A 22,562-nucleotide genomic window follows, 5' to 3' on the forward strand; every position below is an offset into this window, starting at 1 on the left:
ATGATTAAGGTCATTGCAATTCATTCCATCCTTGAAATTACCATAAATAACTGCTCTAGGATCTGGGTTATTATATCCTTGCTTAGAAACCATTACAGTTTGAGCTTACATCACAGGAAACTTTTTGTCTTTTAGCGGGTATGAATTATTTAGTGATACAGTGTCTAGAAAAAGTGGCCTTTGGTTTCTTAAACACTTTGCGTTTTTCTAGATGAAAATTTTTACGATGTTGTACAAAATTTCCAGGAGGCATGAAAATAAGGTATGATTTGTGAAAGAATACCTGCTTGCCAGCCCAAAGTACTGGATGCAGCTCTCTGGTTTTTATTTTCTCGATGATATCTGCAGCACTGCTGAAGCTGATAACTCCTCATTTATTGTCAGCAATTTGTGAGCACACCAGTCCCTGCATCTTTGATGTGACTGAAACAGCAGGATCTGTCGTCTCTAGGAAATAGACTTTAGTCTATCTCTTCTGGCATAGTATTTGATTTGCAAGAGTGCTGTGCAGGGAAAACACCTTTGAATCTATACAGGAGTCTGATTCATGGTCTGAAATACAAGAAAAGCAGACTACTTGAAGCTTGAGAAATCCAAACAAAGATAATACAACAACTGAGATTAAGAAAACATCTAAATGAGAGTAGACATAAATAGCATAATGCCATGAAGTAGTAAGAAATAAATGATCCTATTTATCAGGCAGATCACTTAATAAATAAAAATAATTAAAAACATTATGAATCCCAAATAGGAGAAATTATTAAAATAATCTGCTTTATTTTTGTTTTATTTAAAGACTAAGATTTTAATTTAAAATCACTTTTAATTGCTTACTGGTTTACTTATATACTTCTCCCTTTCCACCACAAATTTTTAGCTTGTTACATTTTTTAGGGCTTCTCTTTGAAATGAGCAGTAATTGGGGTTGAAGTGTGTGTGGGAGGTGGAAAATTAAATTTGTAAAATCTTGAACTCAGGGACCTTCTGAGCCTTTAGGACTTGCTTAAGCCTTGACCAGACAGAAGCAGTTTGAGAAGACATTTCTGGAAGCAAGAGTTGAAAATCTATTTTCATAGGGGGGTTTTTGTTTATTTTGTTGGGGTGGCTTTTTTAAAATTATTTTTAGGTTTTTTTTCATTATTATTATTTCCTCCTTTCTGCTGCAGAAATTCCCAACAATCCTGTTTGGAAGGCTCAAAAAAGGGATAACCAAAACTCTTTATTACAATAAACAATTTTTATTTTTATTTTTTTAACAGTAACCACTTTTCTGATAATGATACAGACTTTTTAAATGACATCACTCTTCTATATCACTATAATCACCAGATTTAGGATACATTGTTGTTGAGGAAAGGCAGAAGGCTTCAGTTCTCAGGACTTCTGGGTGGCATATTTTCATGTACAACCATATATCTGTATGATATATATTCTCATTGATTGTAAGGGATTCAAGCTGAGAATCCGAGGGAAAGCACACTCCATAAATGTCTTCATGGATGATAGATTATGGATGTGATCTGGCACTCACAATTCTTCTTTACTCAAAAGATATTATACTCATGTTTTGCAATATCATGTCAATATTAAATAGTAAGCATGTTTTGTTCTGTTTTGTTTTGTTTTTCTTAACAGGAAGTTGAAGTTACCAATTAATTAGATGTTTTTCTCTAATATCATGGCTTAGTCCATTTCGTGTTTATATTTTCTTTATAGGTTCTGCGTCTTTGACCTTGTTGCTCTCCCCAAGTCCACTAATTGATTTGAACCTCTTTAAAACAGACTTCAAAAATAGAAGTGTTTTGAGCAAGAATTGCCTATTTTTGTTTATTGAGTATTGCTCAGTTAAACTAAACTTCATGCTGAATTTAATGGTGGTTCTTGCACAATCTTCTCATAAAGGTTTGCCCAGTACTCAGACCTAATAACAATAACAGGTCTACAGAGCAGCAACTCTCCCTGACAGCTTCAGAAGCTTGCAGATGCTCCAAGTGTGCTGGCTTTCTGCTTTGGCTGGTTTCTTCACAAGCATTGGTAACGCATGATTGTAGAACTCCCAGCAGTTCCATCTCTGCCATCCCTGCTGCTGCATAGTGCCTGAGGTGCTCAGGACAGCAGCTGTGCTGCTTGAGGGGAGCACCAATGTGGCAGGGGATGTGGAGTCCAGAGGCAGTGAAGGTAACCCCCCATGGCTCTGCTGATGCTTGGGATGTTTCTGTGTGCAAGTCAGCAGTATTCTGAGGTGTCACTTTGCTCTTCAGCCTTATTTCAACTTGCTAGAAGAAGGCATTCCTCAAAAACACCTTCCTTTGAGAACAACTGTGACCTAACTTCTCTGACTGCAGCTGTGGTCTTAAAGTTGTGCATTATATAGAAGCCAGATCTTGAAAGCTGATGCTGGCCCCACTTCAAACTGTGCTGCTTGTGGGGTTTCTTGAAGAGGCTGTGGCATGGCAGCCTCCACCCTATAACAATGAGAAATGCTGTGCTGTGGTCAAGGAAGCCCTGTGTCCCACTCTTTGAGACCATGAGACCAATCACCTTTTTGCAGCCCAGGAGCAAAGAGGAAGTCAGGCAAAACCAGCTGGACACAGGCATGGATGAATGGGGAATTCCTGGATGAATTCAAATATGAAAAAGAAGCCTCCAGAAAATGCAAGCACAGACAGGTAGCCTGGGAGATATGCAGACAGATTGTCTAAGCAGCCAGGAATCCCTTTGGGAAAGCTAAAGCCCTGATAGGATTAAATGTGGGCAGGGACATCTAGGAAAACAAAAGCTTCTGTTGTTACATTAGTGATAAATTAGTGATAAAAGGAAGACCAGGGGAAATGTGGGATCTCTCTAAAAGGAAGCAGGAGGCCTGGTGACCTAGGACACGAGGAAAGGCTGATCTAGTCAATAACTTAACCGGCAAATGTTCCAGTCACACCACGCGTGTCACAGAAGGCAAATGCAGGGACTGGGAGAATGAAGAACTGCCAGCTGTAGAAGATCAGATTGAAGACCATCTAAAGAACTTGAAGACGTGCAAGCCCCTGGGGCATGGTGAGAAGCATGTGCATGTGCTGAGGAAAATGGTGGATGAGGTGACTAAACCACTATCTGTCATATTTGAGAAGTCATGGCAGTCTGGTGAAGTTCTGCTCATTGAAAAAGGGGTAACATAACCTCCACTGCTAAAAAGAAAAGACCTGGAGAACTGCAGGGCAGTCAGTCTCACCTTGGTACTTGGCCAAGAGCATGGAGCAAGTACCCCAGGCAACTAGGTTAAGGCACATGGAAAATAACAGGGTGACTGATGACAGCCAATGCGATTTCACTAAGGGCAAATCATGCCTGACAAATTTGGTACCTTCTACAGCAGTGTTTACAGAGTGGGTGAAAAAGGAATAGAGACTGAGGAATGTGGACCTGTGCAAAGTGTTTGCAACTAGCAGCCGTGTCTCTGAAGTGAAGAGACATGGACCTATTTGATGGTCAGATCTCTCAATAGATAAGGAATTGGCAGGAAAGTTGCACTCAAAAGAGTTGTGGTCAATGGCTCTTTGTCCAAGTGGAGACCAGGGATATTCCTTAGAGGCTGCTATTTGGGCTGATGCTATTTAGCACAGCAGTGTTTGTTGGTGACAAGGACAGTGGGATCGAGCACAGCCTCAGCGAGTTTCCTGATGACACCAGGTTTGTGGAGCAGGTGACATGCTGGAAGAAAGGAATACCATCCAGAGTGACCTTGGCAGGTTGGAAAGGTGGGACTCAGTGAACACCATGAAATCCAACAAGAGCAAGTGAAAGTGGTTCAGGGCAATCCCAAGCATAAACACAGGCTGGGTGGAGAATGGACTGAGAATATTCCTGAGGAGGACTCAGAGATTTTGGGGGATGAGAAACTGGACATGAGCCAGGTGTGCACTTGCAGCCCAGAAGGCCAAACATATCCTGGGCTCTGTCAAAAGCAGCATAGGCGGGAAGTGATTCTCCCCCTCTATTCAACTCTTGTGAAACCCCACATGGAGGGCTGCATCCAGCTCTGGGGATTCCAACATTAGAAGGATGTGGATCTCCTACAGAGAGTCCAAAGGAGAATCCCAAAGATGATCAGAGGCATGAAGACAGGTTGAGAGAGTTTGGGCTGTTCAGTGTAGAGAAAAGAAAGGCACAGGGACATCTAATATGAGCTTTCCAGTACATATAGGGGCCTGCAAGAAAGCTGGAGAGAGACTTTTTGTGAAGACATTTAGTGATAGAACAAGGTAAACTGAAAGTGGGTAAATTTAGATGGGATGTAAGAAAGAAATCCTTTAGTGTGAGGGAAATGACACAGACTTGAAATTTTCCCAGAGAAGCTGTCAATGTCCTGTCCTGGGAATGATCAAGGCCAAATAGGATGGGGCCTTGAGTGGAAGATGTCCCTGCCCATAGCATGTGGTTTGAAACAAGATGGTCTTTAAGGCCCCTTTCAACACAGACCATTCTATAACTCTATGATCATGTTGGTTTTTTACTTCTCAGTCATCAACAGGGAGAAAAGCACTTTCAGTCACATGCCAGTCTTCCCTTTCAGCCGGGGCTTTTTGAGCTCTTTCTGAGGGAACAGAATGCAGTGCTGTGCTATTTTGTCTCACAAGGCTGAGAGAGTTTCAATGACAAAGTTACAAGTATTCAGGAACTCATTCTTACAAGCAATCTCTCTTCTAAGATTACACTAGAATTCCATATACCCCTTGAAATGAGCAAATTCACTTCTGACGAGGTCGCACTAAAAATTAATCATAAAGGAAGTATTTTGAAAATGCAGTGGAAAATAATGATTGGATATTCCAAGGTTCTAATAATTCAATGAGTTAATAATTTATGATGTAGAAAATAAATTTATAACAATCAGATACACTTAGAAGTCAGAATTTGGAAAATATATTCTTTTGGCAGAGGAATAGTAAAAGACAAATAAAGCTATGTCAGTTTTGCTTAATGAAAACCTAGAAAGAATTAATCTAAATGTACAGCTGTCTGCCAGTAGCTATTTCAAATGAAAGCATATGGATTGTTCTATTCTCTTAATGTGATTTGTTAGGGGGTTCTTAACATGTTAGGGGTTCTACATTCCCTGCCCAAAGCATGAGCTTTGGTGAAGTTCAGTAAGCCATATAGGAAAGCATTACTTTTGTACTGGTCCCATACATGATGTAGTTTGAAATATCAGCTGCAAAAGTGAGAAGATTTTAAGACAGGAAAAGACCTCACCAAAGAGCAAAATCATTCAAGAGATTGTCTAGCTTAGAGAGCAAAATTTATTCCTCAGTGTTTTCATTTTGAAAAATGTGTCTTGTACAACTTCGAAAAGTTCAAATTATAAATTACCACAAAACCTAAAAACTATTACATTAGGATTGCCCTCAGAATTTCAGTTTAGATGGCCTGTGATCCTGTATGGGCCATCATAAAGTCAGAGACTGTAGGATTAAGGTCTCTAGAAAAAGCTGGTGGATTCTAAATGTCAGTAAACCTAGATAGCTTATCAATGATGCATGGGATGAATAACAACAGTGTAATTTTTCCAACAGGAAAATTTTCTGCTGGGTAAGTAGATTTCTTTTCTTTATGCTCAAAAAGAAAAATGTGGAGCTAAAAGATCCCATGTAACTAGGTGTTCAATAAAAAAACATTAGAACTACTTTTGATGGCTGTCAGAACATCATTCTCATTTGCACATGGCTGTATCTGTTTAGCTGCTCTTAACCGTAACTTAAAATTACTATCTGATAAGATTTTGATTCACATGGATACTGTGAAGCTCAAGAAAGTACAATACATGTATTGGTTGTTCCAAGGAAATGGGTTTTTCTGAGCTGGGAGTGCACTCAGTCCAGCTGTGGATTTTTGAAAGCACAGCCTAGGAAGACCAACATTTCTGTCTCTTTGTCACTGTTCCTTCTTGTCTGCAAAACTCTGTTATAGCGAGGTCACCATCTGAATTCATTGTCCCAGTGCAGACAAAAGTGATGGCAGAAGACATAACTGCTACATCAAAGGCAGGCGTGCTCTGCCCATGTCAATGTAGTCACTGAACCGAGCACTGCTCGTGTTCAGTCCTTCAGCACCACTTTCATTTTTTTTGAAAAATAACATATTGATTTTATTTTCTTCCAAGAAAAAAAATTCCGAGCACAGTAAAATTGTTACCAGAGAACAGAATGATAACTTTTGTACTTATTGAATGTAATTTTTTTTTCTCTTTGAAAAATAGTAGTATCCAAAAACTGTCAGAAGTTGGCATATTTAAATCCACAATTGTGCAAATTAGAGCATTTTTAAGATGTTACAGTATTTTAATGCATTTTTACGCATTTAAAATTAATTATGCTTTTAAAATTAATTTCGTCTAATGTGTGTCATTTATCTAAGCTTTAAAAAAATTACACCTTTTAGCATTAATTAGAATTACCTGGATATAAACTGGATAAATTCATCCTCTGCAATGAGAAGAGTACCTTCTTTAACAGTTTTTCTCCCAAGATGTGGATCAATCAGAAAAATGGAGTCAAAGTGATCTAAAAATTGGTGATCTTTTGCAGAGTGATTTACTTGAGCATAAGCCAGTGAAATATATTCTGAGTGTTTTGAAAAGAAGACATTTATTTTGAGCCAATGAACCCATATTGCTTAGCATCACAATGTTCACCTATCCCTGGTTTGAAATTTTGACTGTTTACAGACAACTTACAGTGTGAATTTTTACTGCATTAAGTTAATCACATTGATTTATTTATCACTTTAAAAAATAAAAAAATTAATTTGCATCATGTAGCATTGCATCATTTTTTGTGGTTGCTGTTAAAAAAAAGATAACCAGAGGCTAACAGATGTTAATGGTCTCCTTCACTATTAAAAAAAAATCAATGTTTCTTGGATATGGAATATATTATTGCATTATTTTGCTTTGAAGTGTTTGATTACTGCATTTACCAATTATCTCTGTTTTGCTAACTCTTGAAATTTCATACCAAATTTGATAAATATTTTCTGTGCAAATTAACTTTGGACTCCAAGAAAGGTGAAAACTGCACATGTTAGTACCTGTCTTTCAGTAAGAAAAACAGAAAAACACTTTCTTGATTTTTTGGTGGTTTGTTTGTTTGTTTGTTTGTTTGGGTGTTTGTTTGGGTTTTTTTTGGTTTTTAAAATATTATTTTACATATATCTGTGTACCTTTAAGGGCCACATCATCTAAATTACCTTCCCACAGCTTTCATATATTACTTTCAAACTTGTTGGAGAGTAGGGAGAGTAGTTAGATTTTCAAATGCAAGTAATTAAAATTGTAAGCTATTGAATTATTGATTAATACTGAGCTATTAATCAAGCTAAAAAATTCTACAATCAGGGTTCAGTGCTCTGAAGCACTGTAAAATAATAGTATTTGTGTTCAGTGATGCAAGTAGCCACAATTAAGCAGTTCACTTGACAAATGAGATAGTTCACTTTATTTTGCACTTAATTGAATTGTACATGCCTGGTCACCATTGTCTCTTTCCCTTTAGTTTTGGTTTCTAGCCATTTAAACATATACATTTATTACAGAGAGAGCAATTACGTTGTGTTGGCCATTGGCTCTGGAAATGCAGACACCAAGAGTTAAAATGTTGTGCAGGGTAAAAATCATTATTATCCCTCCAGAAAAAGATCTTAATTTTCTTAGCAGACAGTCTGATAAGCATTTAGGACTCTGCTACTAACTTAAAACAAATGCGAAAAGGAAAAAACCCTCATAGGATGTTTATATAAAGCCACTTTTACCAAAGAGAAAGTATAGACATGGTTTCTTGGCATTTTATTTTTGTTAGCATTTCAGCAGACCAGTCTCACATTGCTGTTGTGTATCCTTTCTTTTCTGTGCTTGCAGTCTGCTTGTTACGATTCTGAATTTGTATCAGTCCATTTTGTTTGTTTGTTTGTTGTGTTTCTTTTTAACGAGATGTGTTGTTGAAAACCTGAGTTCTGGGTTTCCTTTCAAGATCTCCAAAACAGGCATTTTCAATCTAGGTGGGAGAAAAAATGTTAATGAAATGTAAAGATTTTCAACTGAAATAAAAAACCAGAAAGATAATTGTAATACAGTGGTCATTTTTTCAAAGTCTCTTGTTGAAATAGGTGATCTCTAAAAACCTCCAAAGCAATATGAGGAGTTTAACTGTGAATAGCTCCAGAATAATGACAGGATGTGCCCATAGCCATCAGACATGCATTTGCAAGTAAGACTGTAGCTCACACCAATAGACAGAGTCCCTCAGGAGTCCCTCAGCTCCAATGTGTGCAGATCTTTTTTTTTTGACTAAGGAGTAGAGTTTGAGAGAATTAAGGCAGGCAGATGCGCAGTGCAGGCTGATTATGGTTTGCTATATCAGCTAGTTTGCTGATTTATGGTTTTAGGGCCCCATAGACTCTCATTTAATTCCTGCCCAAGAACTGCACATTTGTTAAAGAGATTGTGAAGTTTTGAGTTTGTGTTTCCCAAGAAAGACCCAGAGAAGTGCACCCACAGCTCTCTTTGGAAATTACTGGGAAGATCAGGAGCCCCCTCCCATGTGGTTTCCTGCCCATGCCAACAGAAAGCACTGATGGCATGCTGTTTCTCTTTCCCACTGCAGGCCCTACCAGTGTGGTCACTGCTCCCAGTCTTTCTCCCAGCCCTCGGAGCTGAGGAACCACGTCGTGACGCATTCCAGCGACAGGCCTTTCAAGTGCGGCTACTGCGGGCGTGCCTTCGCCGGTGCCACAACGCTCAACAATCACATCCGGACACACACTGGGGAAAAGCCCTTCAAGTAAGTACTTGAAGCCAGCAGCTTTTGCCAGCTGAGATTAGAGAAGGAAATGCATTACTGCTGCTCACTAGCATCGCCAGCACTCAGCAGATGTTCCCTTGAAAACCAAGGTCAAACCATGAGGTAAACCAGCTAGTGGTGCTGTTAAAATCAGAATTTATATGGGTTTGATTTTGAGTTTCTTGAAAGCCTTGCACAATTTTCTGTTCTCTAATGATACCTTGATTATTTTAATTAATAACCACAACTGAAAATATGATCAAGACTGAGACAGGCCATGCTGTAAGAACATTAATATGATTCTTAGATGTCTATATGCTGAGGTAGATGGAGCTTCACTTAAAAGCTAATTTGGCTCTAGTTATATATGGGGGAAAAATATGCACCTTCTTTTAGTCTCAGAATCACTGGAGAGAAAATGTAACTCTGAGTTGTGGCATGAGTTTTGAAAGATCATAGTAATAAATTGAAAGTGTTCAGCTGTCCAAGGTATAAGGAAAAAAAATAAGTCACCTAATAAGGATGATTTTACATTGAACAGACTTTGTTAATTTCTGAAGTTTTCAATTACTGATATTAAAGTTAAGCACATACCTGTCTCAGAAATCTTCCAGCAGTGCTCATTTCCAGCAATAGTACAGCTGATCCAGGTATATTTTACCTTCTGTTTTGCAAGACTCTACCTACTAAAGAAGAAGTGTTCTCCAAAGCAGAAGAAATATACCCCATACTTGTGTCTTTCTCTTGGCTGAACTGACAGGCTCAGAGTATGTGGTCACTGGAGCAATTCCACCTAATGTATTGATATCTCTTCTTTTGGAAGCTTCCTGGATGTTCCTAGGAGGAAGGGGAATAAGTGTAGAAGAAGGTTTGTGTGTCTCCCTGTTCTCCAAGTTCTTCAAGTCTGCTCTCTTTCTACTTTTCTCTGTTTCACTTTTTTTCTACTTTTGCCAGACAGTGCTTTTGATCTGGTTAATGTAAGAGAGCTCAGCCATGGGGCCTGTCAGAACCCCTCATAACAAGCCCGACAGAGATACTGGTGCACAAGCTTTGCCTCCATATAAGGTTGGAAGGAAGCACGGCCTCCATACATGTCTTTGCTGGGGGCAAGGGGCAAAGCCAGGAACAAAATGCTGCATATGCAGTACACAAGAAGTTGCATAGCAGAAATCATGGCTAGGATATCATGGAGACTCAGAACATCTAAGTAACAACTTCTTTGAGCCAGTCTGTTGAATGCTCAGAGCCCACGGAAAGTGAGTCAAAAATGGTGTAAGCAATCAGATTGATTTTATCTAGTTGCTGTGTAAATAGATTTTAGTAATTAATGGAAGAGGTTTCTAGGTCAAAATGGAAAATAGATTTTGTTTAATGTTAAGGTGTTACTTATGTGTAACCTTGTTGACTCCACTTAATTTTTTTCCTTAACATTCTCTTTTTGTCATGTTTCCAATAGATCTGCTATTTTGCCCCATTTAGAGTCATTATTTTTCCCCTTTGGTTTACTAATTTTTTTACCCTTTTCCAAAATGGACTTGATTACAGCAGAATTTCATTTGTGAAAGAGCTTAATGTATGTAATACAACAAGAGGTCTGGGATTTGTTTTTTGCTTTGGTTTGGTTTTTTTTGTTGGGTTTTTTTTGTTTGTTTGGGGTTTTTTTTGTTTTGGTTCTTTTGTTTGTTTCTTTTTTTTTGTTTGTTTCTTTTTTTTTTTTTTTTTTTTTGGTGGGGATTTTTTGGCTTTTGGTTTGCCTGGTTGGTTATTTTTTTCTTACGTTTTGTCCTGCTCATGTGGAAGCATTTAAGTATTACAGGATGTATCTGACTATTCCTTAAGTTGCAGGACAGAGCAACAAAAAATAAAAGTGTATACTTACACTTATACTAACTTCATGATGTATGGCACAATTTCAAATGCGCAAGGTCTTTAGTTTCTTCCTCAAGCACAAGAAACAGTAGTATCATTTTCTGTCTGGAAGGCTTGTTGAAGTATTTGCACTAAGCTGACTAGTAACTTCATGTGAAGCTGAAACTGGAGCTGCAGATCTTCCCATCCCTGCTAGTCAGATAAGAGGACAAATAAGCCTTGATCCTGTAAGCTATTCAAAAGAGCAGATTTGTCTCTCATGCAGGACTACTTGCATTTGAGAGAGGAGGGGCAGAAAATTATCCAGGAATCCATCTATTATCTCTGCTGGATGAAAAAGAAAGAGCTGCAACTCATCTTGATGTCTCATCACTGTTTGGATCCTCCTTTGGAAAAGGGTTGCACAAGATCTGGTATTAAGAAAGCTTAGGAAAAAGCCCTCAACAAATTCTATTAAGCAAGAACCATAAATAGAACAAACAAAATTTCTGTCTCTTGATCATGCAATTTAGGTTTAAAATGTTTGTTTATGGAGTAATTTTGAGTGTACGCTTACACATGCAGAAAAAAAAAGACAGAAAAGCCCACTGAGATAGCGTTTCTGTAGCTCAGAGAAGTTTGTATTTGTGGTGATGTACACATTTCTTTTAACTGATATTTTTAATATTAGAAAGAATTGCCATGCATGGATAATGATAAACTACTTAAATTTTAGCTAAGTTATTTTAAAAATAACAGGTATAATTTTAAAGATGCTTCTGCTGTGAATGCAATCTCATGATTTCTAATGCAGTAGGGCAGCTATATTCACACGTGGTATATAGACAAATTACAGTCAGCATGGATTGTCAGCAATGTTAAACACTAAGTATGTTTGTATGCATAATATTCCCAGAAGCTGATTTTAAAAATGGTGAACATTGGTGACAGTATTTTAAAAAAAATATTTCAGATTAATTGTTTTGTGAGAGGATGTTTGGCATTGGTTAAAAAGCTTTTCTGTGAGAGGACATTTTCTTTCTAGGCCCTAGGTAAATTTGGATGTACGGTGTAAGACTTTTCTATTTTCTTTTCATTAAGATAACAATGCTATCAGTGAGGTTATCTGTAGTCAAAGCTTTAGCTGAATTTGACTTTTCATGTCATCACAAGCTATCAAGCCAGCCTCACCACTGTAAAGTTTTTGTGTATTCTTATCTTACTGAAGTCTCCACTAAGGCTGCTAGTCTGGGAACAAAGATCTTAAGTAAATTAAAATGCAGAGGAAAAAGGAAAATTATTTGTCACCTCTGTTCTCTTTTCTCACCCCTCCCTGCTTCCATTTCAGCAAAATTAAAAAATAGTGAGGGGATTTGCCTACAGAATCAGGATTATTAGACCATCTAATATTTAGAAGTCAATCCAAAATAATTGAGAGGAAAGATACTTTCAGCCTCCAACAGCTCACATTTTTACATTGTTTCTTATTGAAATACAAAACTGGGGAGCATTCATTTTAGGTTGAATATGTATGTTGGACCTGCAGTGACATCTCAGTGCTGTTGAGAGGGATTCTCTTTGGTTGACAGCTTTTATTGGATTTTTGATACCCTTCCAAAGGAGTTTAAAATGTAGTGTTAAATGTACTTGTTGAATGAAATCTTAAAATGTTTATTTTGTGAGTATCAAATGATTGTCTTTTTCTCTAAAATACACCCTCAGCATTTTCTCCACCCAAAGCCTTTCACAGAGATTGACATAAATGTGCAAATTAAACCAGTCCTCACTGCCAATGTTTTGAAAACACTGTGAAGGAAACAAGCAGACCAGTAACAATGAGGGCTATCTAAACAAAATCAGAAGCGCCAGTACTGTAGAAATAGCCCAAAACTATTGGTGTACTTTGTGAACTTAAGAACAATTCTGTTTACCACCTCCACCCAAGCGAATCATACTCGGAAACCCTGTGGCAGAATGAAGCCTTGAGGCTGAGGAGGTTGAATGCCATAGTAAGTGTACACAGACATTGTAAAAGAAGGCAGCATGGATCCAGTTTTCCCTGATGGTATCTAGTTGTTTGAGGACTTTGGAATTGCTTTGGACCTATATGCATCTGGGGTTGTTTAAATTCCATTCAAATACTATCAGATGGCCCTAAGTGGAAATTAAATTGTATCTCAGTTAATAAATGTCATTATTGCCAATATATGTATCTACAGTGCAGGCTTAGCCCAAAATTTGGTAGGTCTAGCATTCAGGCTTGGGCTCAGCCCCATAGTTGCTTGGTGTGTGGTCTCTTGAGATGCGGACTCTTTTTCCTTTCTGACAATTTTGACTACTGTTGAACTTTCCAACACAACATTAAACGTGTATGGGTTACGGTACAGGATCATGCGCACAAAAACTCACCAATCTCATGGACAGAGCTTATAGGAGTGGTTATTCTGCTATGATGGGCTGGGAAAGAATGGTTAGTAGAGGGAGAGACTGCATAGAATACATCACAATCCAGCAGAAAAATATTCCTTCTCTTCTTCTCATTCCTACCTACTGTGAGACAGTAATGCTGACTGCTGTGACATTATTATCTTCACCTTTTCTATCAGTTTGTATCCAGCAACAACTTCTCTGAACCACATTGAAAAGAGGAATCAGGAGCCTAATACACATCTCTGCCCATAAGCCAGGTACTTATATATCCAAAACTATGATTCTGAAAGCACCATCCACATAATTTGGAAGTACCTAGAAAATCCCAGGCACCTTGGGTAATATCTGAAGATTATCCAGGTACAAGAGAAAGACAGGGGAATTAAGTGCCTTGTCAGAGGCTTTATTCTGACTTTTGTCCAAGGGCTGTGTAAGTGCAGACATCACAGTTTGACCAGCAGCAACACGTGGCACCTGCAGCCTTCCTATCCATAACAGTAGGTGCTTGCATCCAGAGTTTTATCCTTTTTCTGTTCTCTCTTTTGCAACCTTCTTTCCTGCGCCTTGATGTGAGTGTATCAGCCTGTAGCTGGGAAGGTAGAGCACTCCTACAACAGAGGAATCTTGTGGATGAAGGATGGGAAGTTGTATTTTAAAGAAATATGGTAAACCTTGCTCTGCACTTTCACTAGCAATGCAAGGTGCTGAGTGAATGCCTGCCCAGTTCTGGCCTCCCAGATGAGCTCCAGAAAGGATAAGGAGGCCTGCCACAACAAATTATTTTAGTGGGTAACACTATCTTTCGATCACTCTGTAGCCTTTATCTAAGTCACTAATGGTGCCTAGGCATCCTGTTAGCCTGTATTTCTTTTATTTGGCCAGGGTCTTCAAATCAGGGCTTGCCACACCTGATTTTATAGGTTATGTTGCAAATGTATCACTTACTGCTTAGTTAGGCAAGGATCCAAGCCTCCTATTACTCATCAAGCAAAAGTACTTGTATTTGTAGACATCAAAATAACCAAACTATCAAGTTCAAGTAGACAGTAATATCTCATACAGGCTAAGTTAACCCCCCAGCCTTAAAATTGATTATAATGCCTCTGTGATAGATATATATGTATGTATATAAAAATAATACAATAATTTGCAAGTTTGTCAGGCAATGAAAGGTAGTATATTTTGACACACTAATCCAGTAAGTAATCAGTTTTCTAATAAACAATCAGCAGTGCACTAATGTGTCATCAGCACTTCAGGAGCTCTGGAGAGTGGATGATCTGCACATAGACGTTAATGAATACCCCAAAAATCATTAAGTAATCAATACTTCTGAGTTATTTTCATTGAGCTGATAGGTCTGATACATTAAAGCTGACATTTTACATTTGTCAAGATCACAGTGCAGTTTTTAACAGTGGCATAGTATGCTAAAAATATTCCATGAAAGACAATCAAGGAAATACAACTTAAAAGTGTTGACATTTCCGATTGGTACAGTAATCTGGATGAATGACTCTGTAATGTCTGTGCTAAATAGTCCTGAAGCAGAAATTTATCACCAAAAATTATTAATGTGAAGAATATCCACAATTATACGTATGTGTAAATATCTTATTTTTTTTAATAAGCAGATCACTGACAGTTTACTTGCTATCATTCACCTCAGTGAAGACAGAAAGATTAATATGAATTAGATGAGTCCATTGTTTTTCTCACATCTCCTTTGAAGGTGAAGGATTCAATGCAGTGCTACTTTTATGAAAATCTTTTTTGGAGATAAAACATCATATGGTACCATTAAACCGAAGATGGCTTTTGGAGCAAGCATCATGCAAGAAGGATCCACTCCATCCATGTTTGTGACTCATCAAACCCTCCTCTAGTGTTCAGAATGCAAATCAAGAAGGCAGCATTTGGGAGATTAAATACAGTAGTTTGTCTTAAAGAGCAGGGATAAGGGCTTCATTCCAAGGCAACCATAGCCCCTATTCTATGCTCTCCAAAATTCAGTGGCTTTGTTCATTCATTCAGACAGTATTTTTCTTGCAGGTTATGGTTCTCTAAGAGACAACAGGGTAGAAAAGGAAACAATATAAAAGCGAAGCAACACTGATGGCTGTTATGAGTTCTTGCTCAACCCACAGACTTCTCAAATGATGTTAGTGTTTGCAGATTATTAAGTAACCACTATCTCTGTGTGCCTTTTAAAAATGAATCCTACTGCATGGTCAGATCAGATAAACAAAGAGTTTTCTCTTGTTCTAGGACTGAACAATTACTGCTTTGTGATTTCTCATCCTCCAATAGGCAATTGTGGATTTTAAAAAAGCAGGAGGTGAAATTCTATTTGTCATCAATTTCTCTTAGGGGATACAAAGCAGAAAACTGCAGACAAGCTGCCTCTTTGATGGCTCACTCCTAAAAATCTCTTTTTGTTCTTTATCTATTTGAACTGACAGTGATCAGAGCTACAGCAGGACAGGCCTCTCTGGAGAAATCACCTTCCCCTTGTCTATTGACAGATTCCTCTGTTCCGAATCAGACAGGCCTCGTCCCATCATAGGCATCAAGGCCTTGGAAGTAGCCACCAATTAAACCTCTTGAGCCAGTAAAATCTGAAGCCACTTTTGAGTGTCTGTTCTGATTAGGCAGGATGAGACAAAGCCCATCACCACCCCCCCTGCTGAGCAGCTCCCTGGTCTCAATTTTCTCTCTTGCCTTCACCAGGTGCGAGAGGTGTGAGAGGAGCTTCACACAAGCCACCCAGCTGAGTCGACACCAGAGGATGCCCAATGAGTGCAAGCCAATAACAGAGAGCACAGAATCAATTGAAGTGGATTAACTGATTGACTGGTTGGAATTAAACTGCAAGGAAAGTCATGATTAAATGTCACGGACACTTAAGCAAAACCAAAGATTTCCTCTGAGCAACTTTCAATCAGTCCCAGAAAACCAAAAGCAGTAATAAAATAAGTAAGATGTTAAGAGATATTGATCCTGGCATGGAAGTGAGACCAGGAAAGAGATTATTTATTTATGACTAGGGATGAGTCTTATTTCAATTGACAAGTTACTTGGGACTGTTAACATTTCAAGTCCCTTCATGTATTGCTTTAATTCTAAAAGCCTTTTTAATTGTTATTTAATGCCAAAGTGAGGAGTCTCAAGGGTTCTTCTGCTCATAGTTATGACTGAGAATGCACATGGACTTGTTTATTGTTGCACCTTTTTTTGTAGCATGACTCAAAGGACCCAGATGTAACCTGTACATTTATCTGGGCTGGGCTAAGTTGATTTTGACATGGCTGTAATAGAAATTGGTGTGTGGGATGGAAGGTGACCATGAGCCATACCTGGGTTACTGTCAGCCACCTCAGACCAAAGGGTATTCCATTTCCATAGTCTCATGCCTCACACTGTGTGCACTTTTTCATGCGACTAGTTTGCATTGTCATTGTCATAGATATTCTGGGAAAGAAAAAACAAAACCAAACAGAAAAATAATAAAAAAATGGAATGTTGTATGTCTGCAAATATACATTACACAAAGAAACAAGTAGAAAAACTGTGTTAAACTAATGGAGTTTTCAAATTCAGTCTAATAGCTATGAATGACAGAGGTGGTAAGAAACTGTTTTAAACACTAAATATTCCAGTCCATGTGTAAATCATATTACAAGGAGCAGAAAACCGAGAAGATATTTTTGGTTTCGGTAACTGATTTAATGTCATGTTGATTTCTAGGAAAACCAATCAGAAATCCAAACTCTAGTCCATTGATATTTTCAGTCTGTTATCTGGATCAAATTGGAAATGCTCCTGTATTAGATCATTAGAAACTTTCAATACAGTTCGGCTGAGCTTCAAAACAAAAGATAAATCTGAATAGAGATACTTTATCAATTTCTTGGAGGCTTCATAGCATTCACTTCATGGAAATTTGCCTGGTACAGTGAATGAAGAAAAGCCAAAATATTCCCAACGTAAATGTAAAAAGCTCAGATGCCGTTGCATTGGGTTTATTTAACAATTTCCATATTGGTTTTTTTTCCATACTTTTATCCATTATATATTTCAGATTTTACGATTTTGTCTAACCAAAATATGTTCTCACTTTTAGACACCAGTGGCATTTGTTTATATATTGATTGTCTCAATGCTAGAGGAGTAGGTTGACAAAAATATAAAATAATAAAAAAAAAAACATAAAAAAAAACTAAAAAAAAAAAAAAAAAAGAAAAAGAAAAAGAAAAAATAAAATAAATTAAAATAAAAGAAACAAAACCACAACCACCAAGAAGCAAAACCTAAACAGTCTGAGGTCATGCTTTATCGTAAGGTAAAACTTCAAAATAAAATTGTGGAGAATATGGGGATTAAAACAGAATAATTCAGTTTTGCACCAAAACTGAAGTGCTGAGTGGCTCATAAGGGCTCAGTTGATTATATTAAATATTTTAAACACATTTATGGGGATGATTTTAAATATGTAGAGAATAAAGTATCCAGTTCTGTAAAGGGCTAGACAGAATCAGCTACAAATTTGACACCAGGTTCAGACCATTTATGAATTCTGCAAAGAGCTCAAGCAGAAAAAGAGCTTACAGTAAAATTCAAATGCATTTAAAGGGAGTTTAAAAGCTAAGACATCCATTCTGTATGGTGTACATTTATTATTGTGTAAAAACTACACTGCAGAATCTGGAGTTTCCAAAGCTTCGCAGGGAATTATTTCAGGAGTATTTGTGTTTGGCCATTGAAATGTAAAAAACATTGTGAGGGAGAAAAGGATTTTTTTAATCATTGTTCTAGCAAATACCAGAGTATCTCACAAAGAAAGGTTTATTCCTTTGAGTTTTCAGCTCTATTTCTGAGTTCAGAGGTATGGGGAGCAAGCGATTCTGTCACTTGCCTGATTCTATCCTCAAAACTATGAGAGACTCTTAGCTACTATATAAGTGTGTTTGTTTTGTTTGCTTGGTTTTAGGTTCAAAGAAGCATGGGAAGCTGGGTAGGAAGACTTGTAACTTAAAGGTGACTATTTGAACATTGTTTTGTTCCTAGCAAGGTTAATGAAACAGAAGAAACCAAAACAAAATCCTAAACCTTTCAAATATTCATGCCTGGTAGCTCACATTTTCCCTTATTTAAGTGACTTAATGTAAAGTAACATTCTGGTGGGGCACCAACTTTTAGTTACTTATTTGAACAGTATCCATTGATCATTTCTGCAAGCAAACAGTTAAACAAAGAACAAGAGATCAGAAAATTTATAAATGGAGTAAGTGGGAAAATGTCATGCACTGAAAAGCAGATGTGAGCTATGTTAGATCAGTGAGTTGTGCTGCTGCATTATCTAACCCTGCTCCCATTGTCAGGGATGAAGCTTGTGGCAGTGAAGAGCACTCCACTGTATTTGAATCCTGTAGTGCAAATAGTACCTAAGTATGTGCTTACAGAAATTGCAAGTTCCCTGCTGACTGCAGGTAGGCTTACTTGTATGTTTTCATTTAATAATGTCTAAATATTCTTCTGAATGGGTGTGAAGTAAAGGTCAATTGTTTCAAGATTGTACTGGATTTTTTAAAAAATGCACTAGAGTAGTATGTCTGCAGAACTTATTTTATTTTTCTTCCAGATAATTCTTTCTAGTGTAAATCACTATGTTGTTCCGTATGCCTAAAGACAACTTCAATTATTGTATTATTTTATACACTGCATCTTCAGAACAACACATTTGGCAGCATACAAAAGCAATACAGTGAAAACCCATGATTTCATAGAGCCATTTTCTTGAGTACCACACTTGGCATTCTGTTACAGTATGGCAAATGTAAAACCAAAGTGAACACGAAATACGTTCTAGGTTTGGACTAAACAGAATTCAGTTCCTGGACTTCCCAAATACTGAGTGAGTTACACTTCATGTATCAGCAGAACAACTGTATGTTTAGGTCTATTATACATACAATATGTGTTTGCACACAGTAATCTGAAGCAGTAAGTGTAATACAATTATCTTTAAATGTAGTGATTATGTGCCTGCCATTTCAGAATTTCTGAAGTACTTGGCATCTCTGTTTTGTAGTCTGGTAAAAAAATACAAGCTTTTGGTTTTTGATTTCTTTTGTCCAACCCTGAACATGTTGGAAATCATATTTAAAAATTGTGCCTAGTTCTGATTCTTTTTCAGTGTGGAATTAAATTTTATATGTTCATAGAGTTATACCTTTCAGAAAGACTTTAGGTCCTTTATAAACCTACTTATAACCCCTAAAGATGATAATTTTAAATACAATTTGATTTTCTTCCCATGAAAGAAACCTGAATTGGGAATAATATAATAATTACAGCACATTACATTCTAGAAATCTACAAGCAATTATGTGTATACATTTTATTTTTGGTAACATCCTCTCTCCTTTAAATTCAAATTAATTTTTTTGTATGGTGCCATTGTGTTATGTGATGCTGTCTTATAGCTGAAAAAATGGTGTGATTTCAAACAAATAAATAAGTGAATGTCCAATATTAAGTCCTCATTGCTTTTAAGAGTAATTAAGTTGCTCTCATTTTTTTAGAAGTTACAATTAGAATGCTATTCTGTTCCATGCAAGTCCTTTCCGTGGATAAGACTCCAGAAAATATAATATTCTGGGACTCCATGATTTTTTTTTCCTTCCTAGATTTTGGAAGTTTCAACATCATCAAGTCAATCTGAAAAAGCCCATAAATCCACCCTATAGATGTAGAGTATGCTGAAGGGGTCCTGTGTTGTAATAAAAATAATAATGCCACTGTAATTAGAAAGATCAACAGTTTGCTTGCATTTTTTAAACTTCATTAATTGCCTCTTTTTTACTGTAAAGGACCAATTAAGTCATGCATGTAGCTGTATTCTTGTGATATCAAATGTAAAGACTGCATTGTGTTTAAATGAAAATAACAGGCACACATTTAAAAATAAGATGAAGAAATGTAAATATATTTGATTAATAAAACATTTCTATTACTGTACCCTAAGCTTTTGTCTTATGTTAATATTACTTATGGAATTTTGTCTGTGCTCTGTAGAAAATCAAATGTCCTAGAATGATTGTGCATTGAAGGTAGCCTCAAATAACCAGCATCTCTTGCTATAGTTGTCATTATCAGCTTCCAAAAGGTTTTTGCAGCTTGGAAGTTGCAAACTCTTGCAGTCAGAAGAGAATGAGATCAAGTTTAGGTTTCTTGGTCACTGAGTCTCACACCTTCTTTGGATGTATTGCTGAAAAAATGTCACCGTCGTGCTCAAGCAATTTCCCAAATGTATTTTGGAATACTTTTCTATAGGTTATGATGAAAATCATGCCACATTATAACCAGGTTTTTCTATTTTGCCTACTAAAGTGCTGTTTGTGGGCTTTTTTGTGGTTGAGCAATTTTCTTTTACTTGAATCCTGATTAAAAGGATCACCATCTAGTGGACTAAGACAGAATTTCAAAGTTCCAGTTGATGAGGACTCAGAACTCATTCATCAGAAGTCACTCTAAAACCATAGCTAAAAGCAGTAACCATGCTCCACTGCAAAGGACCTTCAGTGCCTTTTTCAGCATTATTTCACTGCCATTGTGTGTGTCAAAGGGCACCAATTAGTTTGCTAAGTTACCCCTTGTTCCACTTGAAAAAGTATCACTTGAGTATGCAAAAAGTATGTCAGTAATTTCTGTAATTTTTCATGTTGTACGATGTTTTACATAAGCACAAGAACCACCATGGTAGAATCATTGTGCAGAGCTACTGTATTTGAGAAAATACTCAGGTAAATCTGCCAGCAGACTGCCTGCTGGTTTGCAAGTAGCAGGGATAGTCAATCATTCAAGGCAAGTTTCTATACATCTGAGGAAAGTTCTTTCTCACAAGAATTGCATTGAGTCATACAATGTATGAGATTATATCACCAAACTTGCATAATCTGTCATGAGCTAATGAGACACAAATGTCTAAAGGGGGTGATGGGTGGAAGAGTTCTTTGGCTGGTGGCCCAGTCTATGATATAGAAAAGTCCTGGGGTCCACCACCTTGAAACTCTTTGGGTGCATGATTTAGAAGGGGTGAGACTCAGGTCTGCTAATATTTTTCTTTTAACTCGTTTACTGAACTTTTTTAGTGGCACTGAGGACCAGCAGTGTGCTGCTTGCTATATTTGTCTCCGTACATGTCCACTGAGATCTGGGAAAGAATCAATCCAATATTAAAGTGCAAAAGACCAGGAAAGCTAGCAGGTATCAGATTTATTGTTTGGTTTTTGTCGTTTTATTGTCCAAATAAAGTGGACACTTGCTCCCAAACAAGTCAAAAAGACATCAGCAGTAACCAAGTCTCTGCACACACTGCTTAGGTAGCCGCCTTGGCACTAAAAAGCATCTGCCAGTTAAAATAAGTCAAATGACTTTTTAACGCCACAAACCCAAGCTACACTTGAACTGATGACACACAGACGTTGAACCTGCACTCTGACCTCCAAGTACTGAGTGTCAATTTCCCCATCCTCTTCTTTACATAATTGCTCAAAGTCAGTCAGAAAAACATTTTGGGAGAGACTTGGCCAGCCTCATGTTCCATGGTTGCAGGGGATCTGACAGCCTTTTGGACTAACCAATATAATGCAGGGTGCTTAATATGCCCAGATGTCTGGTGAAAATAGATGCCAACTATTGTACAGTAATAATTAGGTCCCTAAAAACTAGAAGTGCCACAAGCCAGTGCATCAGATGAGGGATTTCTTTTTCTTCTCAGTATTTCCTGGGGGCCACCCTGAGGACAATCAGCTAGTCAAGGGACAAGCTTGTCAAGAGACAGCCACAGGTAGCTGCTTTGCTCTGAATCTGAGCCACTTATGTAGGTGTAAAATAAGGACCACAGATATCTGAACATAGCCACAGGTGATTTCATATTCATGTGAGTAAGGACATCAGAAAACTAATGGTGTAGAAGACCTAGATAACCAAATACAGTTGGAACTGGTCCAAGGACATAGGAAATGTAGAGAAGCATACAGTCTATCGCAAAAGGAATCAGAATCTTCCCACTCAGTGTGTCTCATCTTACAAGAAAGCATTGACAAACCTTAATTTTTAAAAAAAAAATATTTTTATGAAAGACAACATAACTTTGGAGACACCTGCTCTCTTGGAAAAGGATATTCATGAAGCCTGGGCCATCCATTATAGCTTTAGTTGTATCACTACCTTTCTCCCCAATGCTGTCTTCTCCACCAACCACAGTAGATGAATGATACCAATATTTCCCCATGGATTTAAACTTTTTCCAGTCTTTAGTCTTCTCCCCCCTCCCATCTTGCCTGTTATAATTTTCATCTATTATACCTCTATTCTTTTCCCCTCTGACATTACTGCATTCAATCATTCTTCTCATCTCTAGAGTTTCTCCAAATAAGTTTGCAAATGACC

The 22,562-nt window shown here is 37.5% G+C and overlaps 1 protein-coding gene across 3 annotated transcripts in view; it reads left to right on the forward strand.

Annotated features, from left to right (window-relative positions):
* PRDM6 (PR/SET domain 6) overlaps positions 1-20,130 on the forward strand; it is a 79,916-nt gene extending 59,786 nt beyond the window's left edge. For 2 of the 3 annotated variants that reach the window (XM_038125323.1, XM_038125324.1), the window contains exons 7-8: positions 8,652-8,828; positions 15,837-20,130. In XM_038125323.1, the coding sequence (XP_037981251.1) occupies positions 8,652-8,828; positions 15,837-15,951 (292 nt within the window). In that variant the 3' untranslated portion in view covers positions 15,952-20,130. The remainder of the gene's footprint in view (positions 1-8,651; positions 8,829-15,836) is intronic. The other variant, XR_005255460.1, reaches the window with a different exon arrangement.
* Positions 20,131-22,562: the final 2,432 nt, after the last annotated feature.

Source organism: Motacilla alba, chromosome Z (genome assembly GCF_015832195.1).
Source record: "Motacilla alba alba isolate MOTALB_02 chromosome Z, Motacilla_alba_V1.0_pri, whole genome shotgun sequence".
NCBI classification, from domain to species: domain Eukaryota; kingdom Metazoa; phylum Chordata; class Aves; order Passeriformes; family Motacillidae; genus Motacilla; species Motacilla alba.